Source organism: Accipiter gentilis, chromosome 12, assembly GCF_929443795.1.
Source record: "Accipiter gentilis chromosome 12, bAccGen1.1, whole genome shotgun sequence".
Classification (NCBI taxonomy): Eukaryota; Metazoa; Chordata; class Aves; order Accipitriformes; family Accipitridae; genus Astur; species Astur gentilis.
The window spans coordinates 2,550,254-2,569,111 of record NC_064891.1 but is presented as its reverse complement, the minus strand read 5'-3'; the positions used below and the strand labels follow the sequence as shown (position 1 = coordinate 2,569,111).

General features: G+C 38.6%; 1 protein-coding gene across 4 annotated transcripts in view; it reads right to left on the bottom strand.

Moving 5' to 3' along the window:
• TNKS (tankyrase) overlaps positions 1-18,858 on the bottom strand; it is a 139,652-nt gene that overhangs the window by 36,857 nt on the left and 83,937 nt on the right. For all 4 annotated transcript variants that reach the window (XM_049814538.1, XM_049814539.1, XM_049814540.1 and 1 more), the window contains 3 exons: positions 4,959-5,053; positions 2,006-2,072; positions 1,349-1,535 (listed from right to left, as the gene is read on the bottom strand). In XM_049814538.1, coding sequence (XP_049670495.1) covers positions 1,349-1,535; positions 2,006-2,072; positions 4,959-5,053 — 349 coding nt within the window. The remainder of the gene's footprint in view (positions 1-1,348; positions 1,536-2,005; positions 2,073-4,958; positions 5,054-18,858) is intronic.

The window sequence follows — 18,858 nt, the reverse complement described above, 5'->3', positions numbered from 1 at the left end:
ATGAAAGTTAGGTTAGCAAGAATGATGTCTGAACCTGGGAACTAGAATTGGAAAAAAAAGCGCTCAATCTCAGTAAAAATATCAGTATTTTTCTTTCATAGGCAAGCTTGAAATGCTAAGCTTAAGAGAGGCTTTCTTCTCCCACCCTTGTTTTAACATCCAGTACATTTGTGGATTTAGAAATAAAAATGAATATAATAACTTTTAAGTTTTCATTTCAAATAAAATTCAAATTTCTTTGTAAACAGACCATTACTCAAAGCACAAGTACAAATAAATCCTGAAATAACAAATAAATGTAATATTATTCCTAAGGTGTAAAACCAAAGAACTCAAGAATAGACTAAACATGGTATTTTGGGTATGCAAATACAGGATGTCCCATTAAGATACTGTCAAATTTGGCATAATGCTCACAGTTGTGCACACATTTCAGTGGATATTAATGGACATGAATGTTTCCCCACTCCTCTCCAGAAACTATAAACACAGAAATAAAACAAAGTTTTAATATAATTTGTTTTTGCTTGCTAATTTAAACAAATGGTAAATTAACCTCTCCCAGAATAGAGAGTAGAGAAGTAGCTAAAAGATATTAACTCCCTCCTCTTTTCACCTAGAGCAAAGTTTTCTGCTGCACATGATCTCACCACTTTCACATAGAATAGTGACAGACAACAACCTGACTAACTGTGGTTGTGAAAAGTGCAGGATTCTTAGTGTGTCAGGGGGCTTCTGCTATACTGGAAAGGTGACAGACAAACCCAAAAGCTTATTTATGATTGAGTTCAGAATCTACTTCTCAAGAAAGAGCTTTCTGTAACTTCATAATGCTTTGTTTCCATACTTGTCTCATTTAATTATCTTTCACAGTTTATAACAATAAGAAAACAAATCCTCAAAAGAGGGCAAACAAAGGAAGACAAATTCAAATTATGAGCTGAAACACTGCTTTGTAAACACCATAAGGATTGCAAAGACCACAAAAGAAGGTGCTGGAATTTCCATGTCCAAGTTTGCACACCGAAGCTACCTACCTTCCAGAAGCTACTCTAAGTATGATACAGAGCCTCGCTCGATATAGAGGCTCCTATGTGACTTAACTGGACTTTAAGCATAAAAACCCCCATGGTCACTGATTCAGCAGTGCCTTAAACATTTTAAACCTAAGAAAACCAGGCAGTATCACAAATGGTATATTAGAGTTATTTGTGTACTTCAAACTGAGAGGCACAGCTGCAGTTACTCTGCTGCTTTGCATCTACTTGTGAAGGATGAGAGGGCTGGCTTGAAAGGAAAGCACCCCTTTACACCCACTGACAACTGTTTCCAGTCTGAAAACACTTACAGGTCAACCTCTCCCTCAGCTCAGGTGTTGGAGCCATATCGACTGCACTCTTGCCGTGGCAGTTGACTAATGTGGGATCCGCACCGTGACTCAGCAGGAGGGAGCAGACCTCCACACGGTTCTTGGAAGCAGCCTCATGCAAGGGGGTAAATTGCCAGAGGTCCATAGCATTCACACAGGCACCATGCTAGCACAGCAAAGAAAGCTTTATATTAGTAAGAAATCATCAACAACTAAAAGCTTACAGATTTTCATTTCATTGTAGAAACTGGTTCCATTCTTTCATATATGAACACATACACAAAAAATTAATTATAAAAATACCTGTATAAACAAAACCACTGCTGAATCCTCAAAAAATAAAATAGAATTTCTGTATGAACTAGTTTTTCAGTAGAACAGATTTTTCCATGGAAAAATTCAAATAAATGAAACTCTACTATCTGTCCAAAGAAACTAGGTAGGGAAAACCCCCACATATACCGTGCCACAGAAAAATGTAAAGTTCAGACCTCTGAAAGGACATACAGGATGTTTGAAAAATGTTACTATGGGGGGGGGAGGGGGGGGGCAGGAAGATTTTCCTTTTCATGTCTGGTATGAACAGTTCATCTCTCACCTAACACATCTAAATCTACTTTCCATCACTCTGCTTACCTTAAGCAGCAGCTCTGTAACCTCATAGTGTCCGTATGAACATGCATTATGAAGAGGCACAAGACCACTGTATGGAAGAAGGCAAATGACAAATTTATTTAAGCAGCATTTTTAAAGGAGGAACAATTTTCTCTCTACTGAGAGATGAACAGAAATCAAATTAAATCTAAAATATTTAAATATGCAAATATTTAAAAATTAAGATTCACAAACTAATAGAAAAAATCTAACCTTCCCAAACAACGTGTTACTTAAGATTGGCATTAAAATGTTGGGTTTTTTTTTTTTTCCTCAATCCTAACAGGCCACAGATGTTTAATCTGCCACTAAGATTAGCATTAATTGGCTTTGAAATGATCTTTCTTGAAGCTATTAAGGGGGGGGAGGAAAGTCCCATTCCACATTCAATTTGCTCAAGAGAAATCAGTGTTCTGTTTCTGCCCAAATATGAATTCCTGTTTGTTTAAAGTGCTATGCGAAAGGCAAAACTCCCCAGATAATGCTAACGTTAACTCCTGGGTATATTATGAAGATGTACAAATATCCATAGAAAGCAGACTGAAATTACTGCTCCAGACTGTGGAATGACCTGATTTTACTCCCCTTTTTTTACAGTACAACCTACTTAACCGTGCAAGATACTTCTAAGAGAGTCCCTGTAATTTTTGTACAGCTATATTACTGGAGGCCATATCTAAAAATGACACTAGTAAAGTAAATAACAGGGATCTAGTCACAAGCACAAGATGTAATAAAAAAATTCATGCACTGAAAGGGAGACGCAAAGAGGACAATTATTACAGAGAACAAAACGAGTTTAATTCAAGCCAAGCAAGACAGGCTAGTTATGGCTCAACAAACATCAGGATGCATAATAAACTGAAAACAATAATTAACCCTTCACCATTTATGAAAAATACAGGGGATGATTCCCGGAATTGCAAAATCAATGCAAAAAGCATTAGGACAGCATGCACTAGACAACAGGGTAAACCTAATTTTAAGGTATATACTCTCAGAAGCAGCGTTGCACTTGTCACAGGAGAGGGAAATTTGTTTGGGGGAAATTTTTCAAACTGCTATTTTCCATCGTCACTTTTCTTAATTGCAACCAATGGTTGTATGCGTGAGAGAGACAGATAGTATCCAGTCTGCAGAGCGCTCAAAAAAACCCCTGCCCTCTTCCAAAATGACGGTCATCTAAGAGGACTGAGGCCTTCAAGGTCTCATCAGCAAAGACAGTCACTGCAGCAATCCACCTGGCCACTTCTGCAGCATACCCTCCCCTTTTCTTTTCCAGCACATTGTGACTTTGTACACAATAGCAGTAAGGCAAAGACAGGGCCAGTGGAGAAAGAGCTGATTCCTTGGCTGTGGTCCTCTCTGGGAGTAACTAGAAGCGATGACCATTGTCAAGATGCAGCACAGCTCCTCAGGACTCTCTCTGAAGTGACCCCATTGAAGAGAATCTTAAGTGGTCTATGAAATCAGTGTAACCTAATTTAGCTCCATAAATGATAAATGACATTTATTTATAGCCTATTTACTTATAAATTATGTATAAATAAGAAACAGCAAGGAAAACCAAAACACCACACTGATTGTAAATGTGTGATGCTGCTAAAAACAGTGGGAGCTTACTGGGATGTCAGACATTTCTGAATACGTTTTGGTTGGTTTTAAGTTTAATACAAAGTAAGTGTACCATTCCCCCCCCCCTCCCCCCTGCCCCGCCCCAAGCTCAACTTGAATTACTTTTCATACTTTCCAAGCAGATGAGATCAAATCTCATTAAAGCATCTACACTGGAATTTTCTACCAAGTGATGCTGAAATTTCAGAAAGGTGTGAAATACCTAAAACTTGCTTAACAATGCTGGATCTACCTGAATAGGTATTACATGCAGCTTTACTGTGTTTGGGTTTTTTTAACTTACATAATGTGCCACCATGCATTTAACAACAATTCTGATCAAAAAGCCATTCAGGGGTGAATGTACAGACAAAAGTGCTACAATTCATCAATCGTCAAGAGTTTAAGTATGCTTGGGACTGGTTTTGGAAAGAAAAGGAAAAAAAAAAAAAAAAAAAAGAAAAAACCCTAAGATCTTAATTTAAAATCTCTTTTAATGCTAGCCTGGACTCAGTAAATGAAGATATAGGAAGTGCCTCAAGTTTGCTGATGGAGACAGAACACACACTTATTAATATCTTACCTCTATGGACTCTGACTACAAAAGGCATGCCTTTAACCAGTGGCCAAATTTCTACAACGTTAGGACTAAGCCTTCCTATCAGACCACCATGAGAATCATCACCTTAGAGTTCAGAAATGTGTGGCTGAGAACAATGTACAACACGTATCATTCCAGACTTCTGACTGCTGTGCACTTTTTGTTGGTATCTTACATAACTACCATCCTTACTGCAAGAATAGAATAGCTTAACTTCTACTATATCTTGATTTTTGCTGGCAACATCAATCAAGATAGGTCTTTGAGGACCACCAGTTGTGAGCACATGAACGTTACTGATATTACTTGGAATTGCATCCATATATATACAATGAGATATTAAGACTATAAGTAAATTTTTCAATGCACATTTTTTCCACTATGCCCATGTATCTCTTCCCCATCGCCCTCCCTCAAATAACACTGTTAGTCCATGATTTCACAGCGTAGTTTGTGCACGGAAGTAAAGAATAAAGTTTGGAAAAAAATTTAAAGGCGCAATGACGACTTAAAACAAGTGCAATCACAGCTAGTCTGTTATTGGGGCTCTAACAAAAGTTTATTTATGATGATTCACACTGAGATTTTGGAAGGAAATATCACATTCTCAGCCAACTATTGGAGATTACACTGCAATGTGAAACAGAGAAATAATTCTTCATCTTGATTAATACAAAACCACCGCTGAAAACAGATAATAAATAAATTCATTTTACATACCCTTTGTCCTTTGCGTGCACATCTGCACCATGCTGAAGCAGAAGTTGGACTATTCGAACTCTGTTGTAGCCTGCTGCTAGGTGTAAAGGAGTGGACTGCAAAGTAAAATAAAACAAGATGAAGAATGGGAGCCACATAAATTTGAAGTCCTGCACTTCCTGCCATTTAAGTTCACTTCATTTCTCTTACACATTGGATCAAAATAAGTTACACTTCCTTTCTGTGATTAGCCAAATTAACAAATACAAAGCACAAGCATGGTGTTCGTGTTGTCAAACCAAATAAATGTTCCTTAAGGTGGGGAAGAAGCCAGGTATCTCCTAGGGCAATAACAAGCTTATAATTTAAAGTTAATTTAAATAATGGCCCCACTTTGTTTTGTTTGGGTTTTGTTTGTTTGGTTTTTTTTTTTTTCTTTTTAATGCTGTAATTTAATTAGTTTTTAAAATGCTAGGTTGGAGGTTTTTTTAATTCATGAGCAAATTTATGCAGTTCAGGCTGCATACTCACAGGTTATAAAACTGCTTGTATGTACACTTGTTGCAACAAGTACACCAGAGGCAGACTACAGAACAAGAAATAATGCATCTATCCCATAGCAAGAATGTTTGTCCTCAGCTCTGCACCAAACAAGTAGCCGTGCATATTCTGTACTGTGCTAAGACATGTGGAGCAAACTGTATGCAGTTTTCTGCAAAACACACATCTTCAGCAGTAATGCACCTTGCTGCATAATAGCAGAGTAATAATAACACCCTTCTCCATAGCTAATTTGTCAGAGTTTTAACTGAAAGCTTTTGACGTTGACAACGTAATTCCCCTTGAAGTTTATTTTAAAAGCTTTTTATTATGAAACAAATTTTGTGTGCTGTCTCAGTCCGAAGGAACTGATTTCTTACATGAATGGGTGATGCTGTTTCCTGTTTCCCAAGGCTGAGAAGCAGAGGATTTTAAAGGGATCTTTGTTGCAATTTATTTTGTGGTGCACAACCAAACAACACAATTTTATTACATTAAAACCCCATATATAAGCCAGCTTGAACACACAGGAAGACTTACATATCTCACAGTATTAAGCCAAGTACAGATTTACTGTCAGCATTAAAACATCATTATACAGTATTACGGGTGAGACATCAGATTTCACTATTATCAAGATTTAAGAAAACAAGACAAATGGTCTCACCTGTGGTAAACAGCAGCAGGTGCTATATATCCATAAATAGTATAGATTTCCAGGAAGTAATACATATTTAGTATGACCATAACTTGGGGTAGTCTGTATTATATTTTACTACAGTCTCAACACTTAGCTACTTTGGCCCAGAAAGAGTCACTACTCTGACACCTAGCAAGTGTCCTGCGTACCATAGAGAGGACGCAGCTTGTACTGTCAGAAATGACAGCACAGGGCATCTCTAAGAAAAACATCTGGGTAACTCAGTTTATTTAGGGAAGCAGTTATGCAAGTTTCCATAAGACCCATCTTTGGAATTATCTATGCTGAAAATAAGGACCTCTAACATTCCTAACATAAAGATCCCTAAAGTGTCTCCAAAATACAAAATACCACCACCAACAAAATAAGTAAAATCTTTTAAGTGTTTGGCCATTCAAATCATTAGGATCTATTATTCTATTTCAGAAAGGCTTCTACTACTGAATTAACAATTTGGACTGATCCCGAAGGTATTATACCTGCCCCTATTATAAAACAGCTGGTTTCTGCATATCATAAACACTAATGAAAATGTGGATAAAGATTACACCACTATTGACTTTAGCAGAATACTTCCGTACTGTTTATTCTGACAATTGCCTTGGTTACTAAATCCAGTTTTTATCAACTGAATTAGTAACTCTGAAAACCTGAAAGGGACTGGGGAAAAGTCAGTCTACTGAAAGGTCTAAACTCCAGAAGAAACTGGAACAAATACTAAATCTTTGGACCACTGCAGGATCCTTTAACCTCACTGCAATTAAACTACTCCCATTCTTGTCTGCATGCTACTTCTAAAACAATGATGGCAGACTTCCAAGATGATGCTTTACTCATATTAAGCATTTTTAACTGGAATGTTCTCAATAAAGATATATCAACCCTGTAGTCTTATTCACTGCTTAAAATTAAAAGGAAAACTATTATGACTCAAGCTGGGACTGTGCATTTTTTGTTTCTAGGGCTATTAGACCTGTATTTGCCAAATAACTTCATTAGAGAAGAAATCCAAAATGTTTCAAGCTTATAGTTGCAAGAGAAATGAAGTGAAGCAAAACAGCAACATCCCAAATCTTCAGACAACTTCTATTCCAGCCTTTCAGAAAGGCGAGCTACTTCCTTCTCCTCAAGCAAGGCAACGCAGACACCACAGTCCCATGAACGAACACAGAATACCACGTCTTCCACAACAGACCAGGAATTAGTTATTTAGCTGCAGCCAGGCACTTGATGTTTGGTGTGCTTGCCTTCTGATCCACAGCAGCTTCAGCGAAGCTGCGTGCCGTGCTGCAGCTGCCTCTCCGAGGAGGAGCTAACTGATGCTCCCGGCACCCAAACCTGGAGACAGGGCTGAGCCCTCTGCCAGTGTGCATGTTTCAACTCTGCAATCACAAACCATACAACCTGTGGAAGCAGCGATCCTGGAGGGCTGCTCCCCCTGATATCCAGGCCTAGTGTATCAGGACTCACAAGGCAGCATTACCAGTTGCTCTTTAGGCTGCCTAAAAGGCTTTTATAAATGCTGCGCTTACATACGCTTCAGGAAGGAGGAAGCAGGAAGGCCCTACCTCAGTGATTGTTTTTTTTTTAAGGACTTCTTTTCCTTTCTTGTGAGAAAGAGCACTCATTAATGTTACAGATTTAATAGTTAAAAATACTAATCTGGTATTACAAGCTTGTATGCTAATTACAGAAACGAAGTACCTAAAGATAATGCCGTGCTACACGAACTACTCATTCTGTGAGATTATTAGCCCCCCCCCAATCAAGTGAATGATGCTAGTAAAGAAACTTATGTTTAAAATTAACATGCTGCTTATTATAGCACTAGAAACACTAGAAAAGTAGAAACTAGCTATCACAAACAGCAGTATTGTATACTGCACCTGCAAGGTGTATCAAACTGATCACTTAACATTAAGAAAAGAGATTTAATTGAGCTATCAATTAACCCCTCCTCCCAGGTCTTGCAATACCTGGCAAGAGACTTACTAACAGGAATCCCTAGAGGGCACTTACCTTCCAAGACTCACATTCACAGTTACCAAGCCAATCACACTGTCTTACTTGCTAGTGTAATTAAAAAGAGTATAACTCCACTTTTATTAAGTAAAGTAGACCCTCATGTGAGATGCTCACATTATTTTAAAGTTTTATGGCAGCTGTAATTAAGTCAAAGCAGGTACTGTGCATTTCAAGGAAGATCACTGTACACAAGATGGCAATCACTGTCAACCTGTATACCTACAATTTATGCTAAACCAGGTATTTTTGCCTGCAGCCTTCTTGAAAATGTGTTGCCTGGGAATACAAGAAATGCATTTTTTACATTTAAAAACCGTACATACAGCAGTTTGATACTATTTTCATTGAGTCTTAGGTATTTTCACACTGCTTTTTCACCAACAGCTGATTTGATGATCCCTGTTCAAGGTCAGCTGCTTTGGACTTGCTGCCCCTTGTTTACCTGCACAAACAAAAGGGGCCCTGAGGAATCACCAGAGCTGCAGGCTGCTGAGCTGCTTCTACTGAAATCAGAAAATTGGTTTCAACAAATTGTCCACAGGCAACATAGGAGCACTGGCTGCAAGCACCATCAGTTTCCCTTCCTATCTTGCTAAAGAGTCTTCAGCAGCTCTCAGATGGTAATGCTGCCACAGCCTCAGAAGAAAGCTGCATTTTCAGATTGAAGTTATGAATTCCCCATTTTATGGGCAACTTTAAACTGAGGGATCTTATGAAGGATCTTGTATCATCCGTTATCTCCATGATCAATAACAGCTGCAGGAACTGTTTTAAGAACTAATATTGCCTGTTCTTGCCTTCTACCACAGAAATCTCTACATAATGCTATCATAACAATCTTAATGTGTTTCTCTCATTCTCAAGTTGTCATGTCAAAGGCTATTAAAATCAACAAACAACAATCTTACCAAATATATGATGTCTCATTGTACATCTAATTTACAACACTATATGGTGATTTAGAATTACCATCATTTCATTTCATCTTATTGCGAGAATGTACTTCCCATATAAAGAGGCAACACCCTGATTTTGAGAGACAGCTGTGGCCTTGACGTATTACGGCTACTCTCATGTTCAGAAGGTCCCCACACAGGTATGCACCAGTAAGAGTGACTCTTACACAAACAAGTATGACTTGGCAGAAAATACCTAAAGACACCCGTATGTTTATTGTTAACTCTTCTACAACACTCTGCTGATGAATGATGTCAAAAAAAAAAAAAAGGAGGGAGAAGGAGAAATTTTAAAATGTTTCATGTAGACTTCAATATATGGGACTTCTTTACCTTGTCTATAACTATCTTCAGGTTTGGTAGATTTGGCAAACTCCAATCTAACTTTTGTCAAACAAAACCTTTATTCTAATTAGACCATACTGCCTGTAGAGAGCAGCAGCAATAAAAGCAGTATCTTAAACTTTTGTAGTTTGTCTTACAAGCTCCCTTCAAAACAGTGTTTCACCTCCTCTGAATTAAGGGAAGAGCAGAGAGGTTTCTAATTGCAGAAGGGACCTTTGTTTCACAGTTTTGCATAAAACTGTTTTGAAAGGTGTCCTCACTCCTGGCAAGATGACCATTTGAATATGGCATACTAAGGAAAAAAAACTCTGAGCAGGCAACAACTCTCTCTTCACTGGGTTAGAATTTATGATATAATCTTTCTTTCCAATCACAACAGTCTGTTTCTGCCTAATGCTGCTCTCTTACGGACTTCTAAAATGAACTGTGTCAATCATAAGTGTACATCAGGAAGACATTCCACATGTGGTGGAATACCTCCTGTTGCCACTCTATCATTCTGATTAATGGGGTAAGAAAACAAGTCGCAACATCACAATCTTAAGAGACATTCCTGAACTCTTCCACTGTGGAAATAATCAGGCTTTTCCTTTGCTGCTCAGGTACCAATTTGCATTCTAATTTTAAGCAGTGTGCCCATCTTACACCTTCATTTTTAGACTAGGTCGTAAGCTTTCTTGGGAAAATATCTCATTGAAATTTGTTTGTATACTGCCAAGACTGAACATATCATCATATAGAAAAAAATTTCTTCTAGAAACACAGATTTCAAATAACTCAAAATAATTCTTTTATATTCATGCTACAATGCTCTCGCACATGAGGTACTACAGAAATAAAGGTCCCTAATCTCAGCTAGAGAATGATGCTCTTAATGAGCAGGAAAGGGGCTGTGCTTCTGTTCATCAGCCACATGGCTTGTCAACTTCAGCCACACAAATTGTGCAACTTCCTTGGTCATTTTATAGCAGTACTGAGTTATTTAATTTCATGGTTGATAATTTTTTTTTAGGGACAAACTTATAGATGCTGCTCCAGGAAAACAAGTTACATCAGTCTGCTGACTGTAGATGAGCTAGCTGCAACAAGTTTGAACTCGAAAGATAAATAAGCACAGGGAGGAAAGGCTTAAACTACTTTTCTTATGTAAAAAAACAACAAAAAAAAACCACCCCAAAAAACAAACCACAAAACCCAATTCCTAAGGACAAGGATTACAAAATGCTTAAGGAAGACATTTGTCACTCCACTGTGTTTCCAGTGGTAATTTAAGTGCTTCATCTTCAGAACACAGCCAGTAGTACTTAATTAGATTGCTGAACAGGACAGACTTAGTATAGTAAAATTCAGAAAAACATCACATCACAAATTTCACATAGTGCTTTCTAACAGCTAGCGACAGGGAAAATGAACTGAACAGCTCACCAATTCAGAATCTGCAAATCACTCAGTATCTTAATTTAGAGCTCTGGTGTATCAGATGATCTCTTTGAGGAAAAAAAAAAATCCACTGTTTTGAGCTGTAAACAGGTGAAGACAAAACCAGCTTGATTTCACCTACACAGTAGTGCTAGGGCAGAGCATCACTGGGTGAGAATGAGGATTACATAAAAAACAAGACAGAAATGCTTGCATTCCTTTTAATTTCATCACTTGGCAGAAGGAGAACAAAGAAGTGGTCTGCATCAAAAAGAAATTTTTCCTTGCAATTGAATACCTTTTAGAAATTTATTCAGGTATTATACCACCCGGGTTATGGTATGAAGTCCAGAGCTGGTCAGATATCAGGAATGGCATAGCTCCTAGAGGTGTTTAGAAATGTGTACCAGCTACAAAGCATTGCTTTGTGGATCACAGATTGAAGGAACATTCCTCTCTGCATTCAACTGTGCAGAAACCACAGCTGGAATGTCATTCTCAAATTGTTGGACACCTCCAGACCAGGCAGTTGTTTATAAACTGGAGGAAAAGATAAGAATGTATAATAAAGGTGAAATGTAAAGAATTAATAAAATGGCTGGAGAGTTAAAAAGCACAGGAAGAGCAGAATAAAAATACTGCAAATACACTGATGGAATAAGCCCTCATTTGGAAAAGGTTTAGTTGGGTGACAGACCAGGACTCTCCTACTCCTGATCTCCAGTGAGTATACAAATCTGTTCCTTCTCAGAGGGCTGTAATGTCCAAACTACTGACTACTAAATGTTTCACCATTAGATCTGACCTTTGAGAGACAATACAAATTTCTGACTGTATCTCTGAACCTCAAGACTGTGTGACACGGCTTGGCATCAGGTCTACACATTAACATCGTGACCCTGTTGTACTGCAAGTTGGGCTAAGTGTTGACAAATAAGGGGCAGGAGATTATGAGAGAAGAGCTTTTTCAAACACATAGATGCCTGGGGTAGGGAAGGACAGAAAAGATAACGAGCATCGTCTTGCAGAGAGGTAGACAAAGAAATAACCAGAGTGTCTCTGTCTCTCAGAGGTTAAAAGAAGGAAGAAAAGGAAATGAGTGCTTTCACTTTTCTGCTCAGGAACTCCTCCTGCTAGCATAGAAACAGTGCCACCACAGAGAAGGTAGGTATGTGGAGGCAAACAAGATATACCCAAAAGCAGAAGAGGGTAAAGGGCAAAGATATCTTTCCTGACAGGAGAGAAAACATGCAAGCACTGCAGGACCACACAACAAAAGAAAGTTTCATCTGTAGAGGCAGGCTTAAGATGGATATTTGAAGATGACCATGTAAAAGCCTTATTAAATCTCAAAAGAAAAACCCAGTCTCCCTGCCCGGCAGGTTTCTCCAGACAATGACACTTGACTTCCAAAATTATGGAGATTATTATCTTTGACACCAGGAAGGCATATCCTTAATCCATGTGGACAGCTCTGAAAGCTATTCTCTTAACAGTAGCTATATAAAAAAGAAAATAAATCAAATTGATTACTTCAGAGAAAAGGAAACAAAGTCAAACCTGAAAGAGCATCGTTACTTGGCAGATAAAGGGCTAAAAGCAAGGCCAGAAGAAAAAGAGATACTGTGAGACAGAAGGCAGCAACCACATTCAGAATGAACTTTAAAAGCAAAGATCAATCTGATTCACGAGAAAAGGCAGCTATGAAGCTTAGTTCCCTAATAGCTCCATACTAAGTTGCTGCCATTACTTTCAGAGACTGACCAAGAAGCAGAGACTAAGAGGGAAATGGTAGAAGGCTGGGAGAGACACTTAAATCTTTAAATGGAAACACCACCTTGACCTCTGATCTTGTGAAATCTTTGGACTTCACAAACAGCAGGTCCCATAAATGGGGCCCTAGAGATCCCTGACCTCTTCCTAAACAAGAGTTAAAATGCAACACCTTCCACCCCCCAACTCTTCTGTATTTGCATGCATCTTAACCTACTACCCCTTTGGTAACATAGTTCCACAGAGGATGTGTCAGAGAACTTGAGCAACACCCCTCACAAACCTGTGGTATTCTCAGGAAACAGTTCCTTACAAGAATCTCTTCCATTTCTACATGTAGATGATGAAGGTTTGGCTATGGATGGAACTGCAATATGAAAAAGAAATTTTGGAGCTTCTACCATGAACCAGCATTTGCAGTTTTCCTGGATTCAGAAGCACAGAATAGATCTCTGGCAGCACTCAAGGACAGGGGGAGATGGACTTTGAGATGGATTGACAGAGAGGCAGACAAGTATACACTGTTTCTTTGTGATAGATGCTGGCAGCTGAGGGAGTAGTGGCTTGCTGAGCTACATGAAGATGAAATGACAGTAAAGACACACTCTCTTCTCCTAAAGGAATGCTGCTAATGTTGTTTAACACTGAAAGGAGATGTATACTGCCTTGAAAGATATGGCAGAGCACTACATAGGAATTACTTACAGTATCATTGTGTCCAGGATGGCCATTTTTATTGCTTCTTTTCATCACCTGGAATCTGTCAGAAATGCAAGTCAAAAATGGACTAGTCTGAGGTGAGACACTGAGCCATGACTGGCTCTTGCTGGGGCAAAGGCAAGATGAAGAAACTGCCCTTCTAATTTTATTAACTAAAGTCATCAGAGAGTATTCAAACCTCTAGTACTCCAAGGAGCAGCTGGCAACACCTGCCAGCTAGAACACAAACTCATCTGGGCTGGAGAACTGAGCACACAGGCATGCAGGATTTTCTCATGTCAACAGCTGGAACTTTTATTTGTTAAATCACACGCTGGAAGCTGTGATTCAAGTTTAGTGCATGGGGAAGAACAGATGCTACTGCTGCTAGTCTGAGCAATGGGGCACGGGTAGCCAAGTTTCTGCAGAATTTTTGAAAGCAGCTTAGTGCCAGCCAGCACAGTCCGCAGCCCGAGTCTTAACCCATCAATCTTGTCAAATCGCAAGCTGCAAATACTTATCACTCCAGGAGAGTGGGATGAGACAACTTTCTCCCCTCTTCCAGCACAAATACATACGTCTTTATCTGTCCTGTCAGCCAGTGTCAGAAGCTATAGAATCCTGTTCTTTAATTATTTGCTCAGGCTACTGTTCCTTCTTTTTAATGAAATAATTTGGTGTTGCTCTGGCAGCAAAAAAAAGTGTTAACAACAGGCTCCTCTCCAACTAGGCATGCCAGATGACTGGGGAAGGCCTGCATACAACAATCTGAAGAAGATGCACACTGGAACACCAGAGAACCAAAACTCTGCTGTTTTTTGCTGTTTCAGTGTCTTCTTTTTCCACTTGCTGTCAAAATCTTTTCCCTACTACAGTCAGCTAACAACCTTTTATTCCCTTTTCTTTTTATATCTCTTATTATTTTTACCACTTCTCCCACTCCATCCTTATATATTTATTTTGCTTTTCCTCCTTCCCCTTCCGACTAGAAACTTTCCAGGCTTCAGTCCATAAGATTTTCACATTATTAAAAAAGAATAAATGCTTCTCAGAATATATTAATTTGACTGTTCCCTCTGCTAAAATGACATTCAGACCAGCACTTCACTCATTTTATCGAAAGCAGGGTCAGAAGAAACTCTGTTAGGAACAATGCTTGCAAACTAATTGCATTTCAGGTCCAGTGTTCGTTGTGAAATAAATGTTTATGCCTTGTATTTTGGAATGAAATTCAAACACAAAATATAAAATAATTCACAAAATTAAATATACAAAATATTCTCTTTGTATTACAGTGATAATTTGCAAATTTTAGAATTTAATGCCTTTATAATTGAATCAAGTAAGACTTCACTGTTCCTTTGAAGAAAAGCCTTGCAAAATGCAGGGAAAAAAGCAGAGAATTTACCTTGTACTTCCTTTAAGTACGTTTAAAAATTGAGACGCTACGGTTGTTAGAATATGAATATTCTAAAGAAAAGACTCACCAAATAACCTCAATTTTCTTGTTCATCAATGACACATCCATCATCAGTTACAACGTCCTATTTCGGCATCTTCCTCCCCTTTTATTGTTCATCTGCTGCCTGCTCAGTCAACTTACACAACAGTTTTAGAAGTGGTTATGTAAATACACTTCTCCTTGCACATAAGTATTTGTAGTTCTTTTCATTTAGAACTAAACCGATCACTCTAAATTATCCACGCAACCTATGAAGTCAATGATGGGGTTGTATTAGCAAATGATAACTGATGTGCTGAGAGAAATCAGAGAGGCAGCAAGAGCAGAAAACAGAACAGCTTTGGGTGACTTAACAGGTGAAATGTTTGGATGGTATCGGGGATTGTTTTACAAAGAAATTGGCTAGGGAGGCCAGGAGTAAATGCAACCACTGAGCTGGTACCAATTAACAAGCAACAGCTGGTGCAAAACTTTGCAATAGAAGTTGCCCTTTAACAGTGACTGTAACATACTTGGATTCCACTTCTCTACAGAGAAGAGTACTTGCTAAAATAATCCAGCACAACTACACAAACCTTCAGAAAGTGGAGCTATGAAAAAAAATGTTAAGTTTTTTAACAGTGAGCTAAAAGTGGTAGCTAAGAGAATTAAGTCCTTACAGGCAGCACAAAGACTACTAACAGAGACAACATTGGAAATGCCATGCTAATGCATACCTACTATGAGGAAGGGCTTGATAAAGTGAAAGAAGCCAGTGTGACTAACAGCAAGCTAAAAGAGATTACTAGAATTAAGAAGGCATCATTCCAAAAGCTGAATTTACAAGCTGGAGAAAATCACAAGGACCATAAACTCCAGCAAATTAAAGGTAAAAATACAATTAGACACACAAAAACAGTTTAAGCAGTGACTAGTGAAAGGAATTCAAATCAGCCATAAATCCTTCTTGCAACCCACCAGGAGCACAAAATCCACCAGACAGTCCAGTTGGGCAAGGTGATACTAGGGCAAGAAATGGAGCTCTCCAGGTGACAAGTCATTGTGGAGGAACTAAAAGAACTCTTTGCATGGTACACGTCTTAGAAGAAACATGTAATTCTCGTACCAGGACCCTGGCAAATGAGCACGTGCGTATTTGGGAGCATGGTGAAGCTTGGCAAAGGATCTGTCTGAAACTAAATTAAGCATAAAAGAGGTAATGATACCCATAATCAAAATTAACATCAACGAATTGCCAGGATGGGACTGCATTCACTCAAGAGAGCACTGGAGAATGAAACAGATTAATTTAGTGGTATGTGACCTTCACTTAAGATTATCTTGTTGCATGAAGACCCAAAAGCTGCAAACCAATCATTAAAACATGTTTTGGGGAACCACAGGCCTGTAATTTTGATGTCTGTACCAGGAAAAATACAATATAACAACAGCTGGAATTAGTGGACACCTGGATAAACATGATCTGCTTGGGAATAGTCAAATAGTGTAAAGGGAAGTCCCACCTTTAAAACTCTTGGACTTTTCTGAAGCAGTCAACAAGCACATGCATAAGGGTAATCCAACTGATACAGTCTATATGGCTACTCAACAAGTTTTTAACCGAGTCCTCACCAATGTTTTTTAAGGAAGATGACGTTAGGTCCCGAGACAGTTCCATGATAGGATGCAGAGATGGGAAACAGTGTATAACTAAATGACAGGACTAACAACTGAGGGAGGCCACAAAGTATTCTAATACCACATTCAAAAGTGAGAATCAGTAAGAAAGCAGAACAGTTTACTTCTCAGTACCTCTCATGCTCACATGCAGGGATTTTGAGAGGGAAGTGACACCAAGGATAGAAATGGCACCTACAGTATTCACTATAGTCAGCCATATACAGAAATCAAATGCATACAGTCCATGGATTGAGCTGCACATTTCAACTCAAACATAACCTCGGCAAGCTCTGAGAAGGAAAGGACTCCACTCCCGAGATCACAGTAGAAGAAACATCAGCAGTACTTGACTTCTGGATGCTCTGTGAGCTCATAGAGTTCCAGCATTAGTCCAGACCACAGCATTTAGTTAATGTGCATAAACCATTAAATGGCAGCTCTGCCCAAATCTGCCAGTTTGACTTGTTTTCTCTTGACAGTAGATAGATGATAGCCTAATGAAAGAAGCCGTCCCCTGTGTGAAGCTAATCATCAAGGGGAGACAGTTCAGGTATAAAAAAAACTCCACACCTTTAATACATTTGAAGGTTTCCTGAAGAGCACATTAATTAAGACCTAACAAATGAGATTTCCTGATTTTTAGAGAACAATACAGACAGAATGACTACAGAGTAAACAGTATCTTTCCAGTCCTTCAAGTGGACAATTTCTATTTGTGGATATAATAGACTACAGTTCAAGTGATTTCTGAAGAAAATGGAAATAGGTGAAGGGATGCTCACTGAAACTTTTTGGGGAAAATAAACTTAAGATCTCATAATAGAAACTTAGAGCAGCTATCAGTTTTACATTTTATTCAGAAAGAATCACCTTTGGCCATAGAGGGTCTTAAGTGACACCAGGGATAGAAATTAAGCCATGTACACTGTACAAAGTCAGGGGAGGGATTCTTGTGTTATTCACTTTGACCATGCTTGGCTGATGAAATAATGGGATCACAGCATAAGAAAGAACATAACTTGTCACTATTTCTGACATGTATGAATCCTGGGAAATGTCTTTTTAAACAAACAAAATGGTGTTTTAAAGGCAAAATACAGTTGTGGCCATTTTTAAATGTTCTTTTTATGTGTGTACTGCATTGGCACTTCTGCCCCAGGCACATCACAAACATTATGGCACTTGCTTTGTACCCATTTTGTAATGTTGGACATGTCAACTTTTTCACAGTCTTCCACTACCTAAATCCAGGAAGGACCCTTAATTTTGCATGCAGACTTTGATTTAAAATATTTAACTCAATTACAGAGAAGTATAGCTATAACTGAAAAGAGTACAAAAATGCACACATCTGATCTACAGGCACATATTCACTAAGGGAAGAGTTGCTCAGAAGGACTTTAGTCCATCTTTTTACCTCCATCAGTCCTCCTAATTACAGCATACACAGGGATAGGCTCTAAGGTTGTGAAGCCCTTTCATCCAAATCCAAGTTGGGAGTGTGGACCACACACATGTATTACTGGGGGGCACCAAGGTATCACAGAATAACTGAGGTTGGAAGTGAGCTCTGGAGATCAACTCGTAGTCCAAGCCCCAGCTGCCCCTTTTCACTCAGTTTACTCAGGTACTGTGAATGACTTCACATCTGAGGTGGGATAAGAGCATATATAGGTCAGTTGCCATGGAGCAGCTGGCATCTGATGACAAGTTCTCCCATGACGGTATACATGCCCATACCCAATACGGGTCACTGGTGAGGCTGCAGAAGAAGCACAAGCAATGGTAGCACTTGCAGAACACAGCAGTCATTGAACATAGTAAACAAGGATCTTAAATCCCAAATTTTTAAAGCCATAAGCTCTTAGCATAACATTTTTGTTTTAAACAGAAATAGATGTGTTTTCCATCCTCCCTCAATCCCCAGAAAATCAGCTTGCAGAAACAGGGGAGTGCTGGCTCCTATCTTCCCCTATGCAAGCACATGACCTAGCTATATTTCTGAGATATATACACACACATATAAGTACACACAGCTAGGTATATATAAAAGTGTATATTAATGTATATGTGAGTATATATAGGGATATATATACCTATATATACAATTATACTTTTAACTTTTTATCTCTCTCTCAACATACACATTCACACCCCTAGATACACCTTTGATACATATGCATTTCATGAAACACATCCATGATCAGTGTCAAAGACTACAGTGTTTAGAAACGATCAGTCATGGCCAAATTTACACTACTAAACATGAACTAGGAGAGTACACTACTATCACTTTTTTGGTAACTGCAGTTCCAAAAGCTGTAACCACGCATCATGAAACTT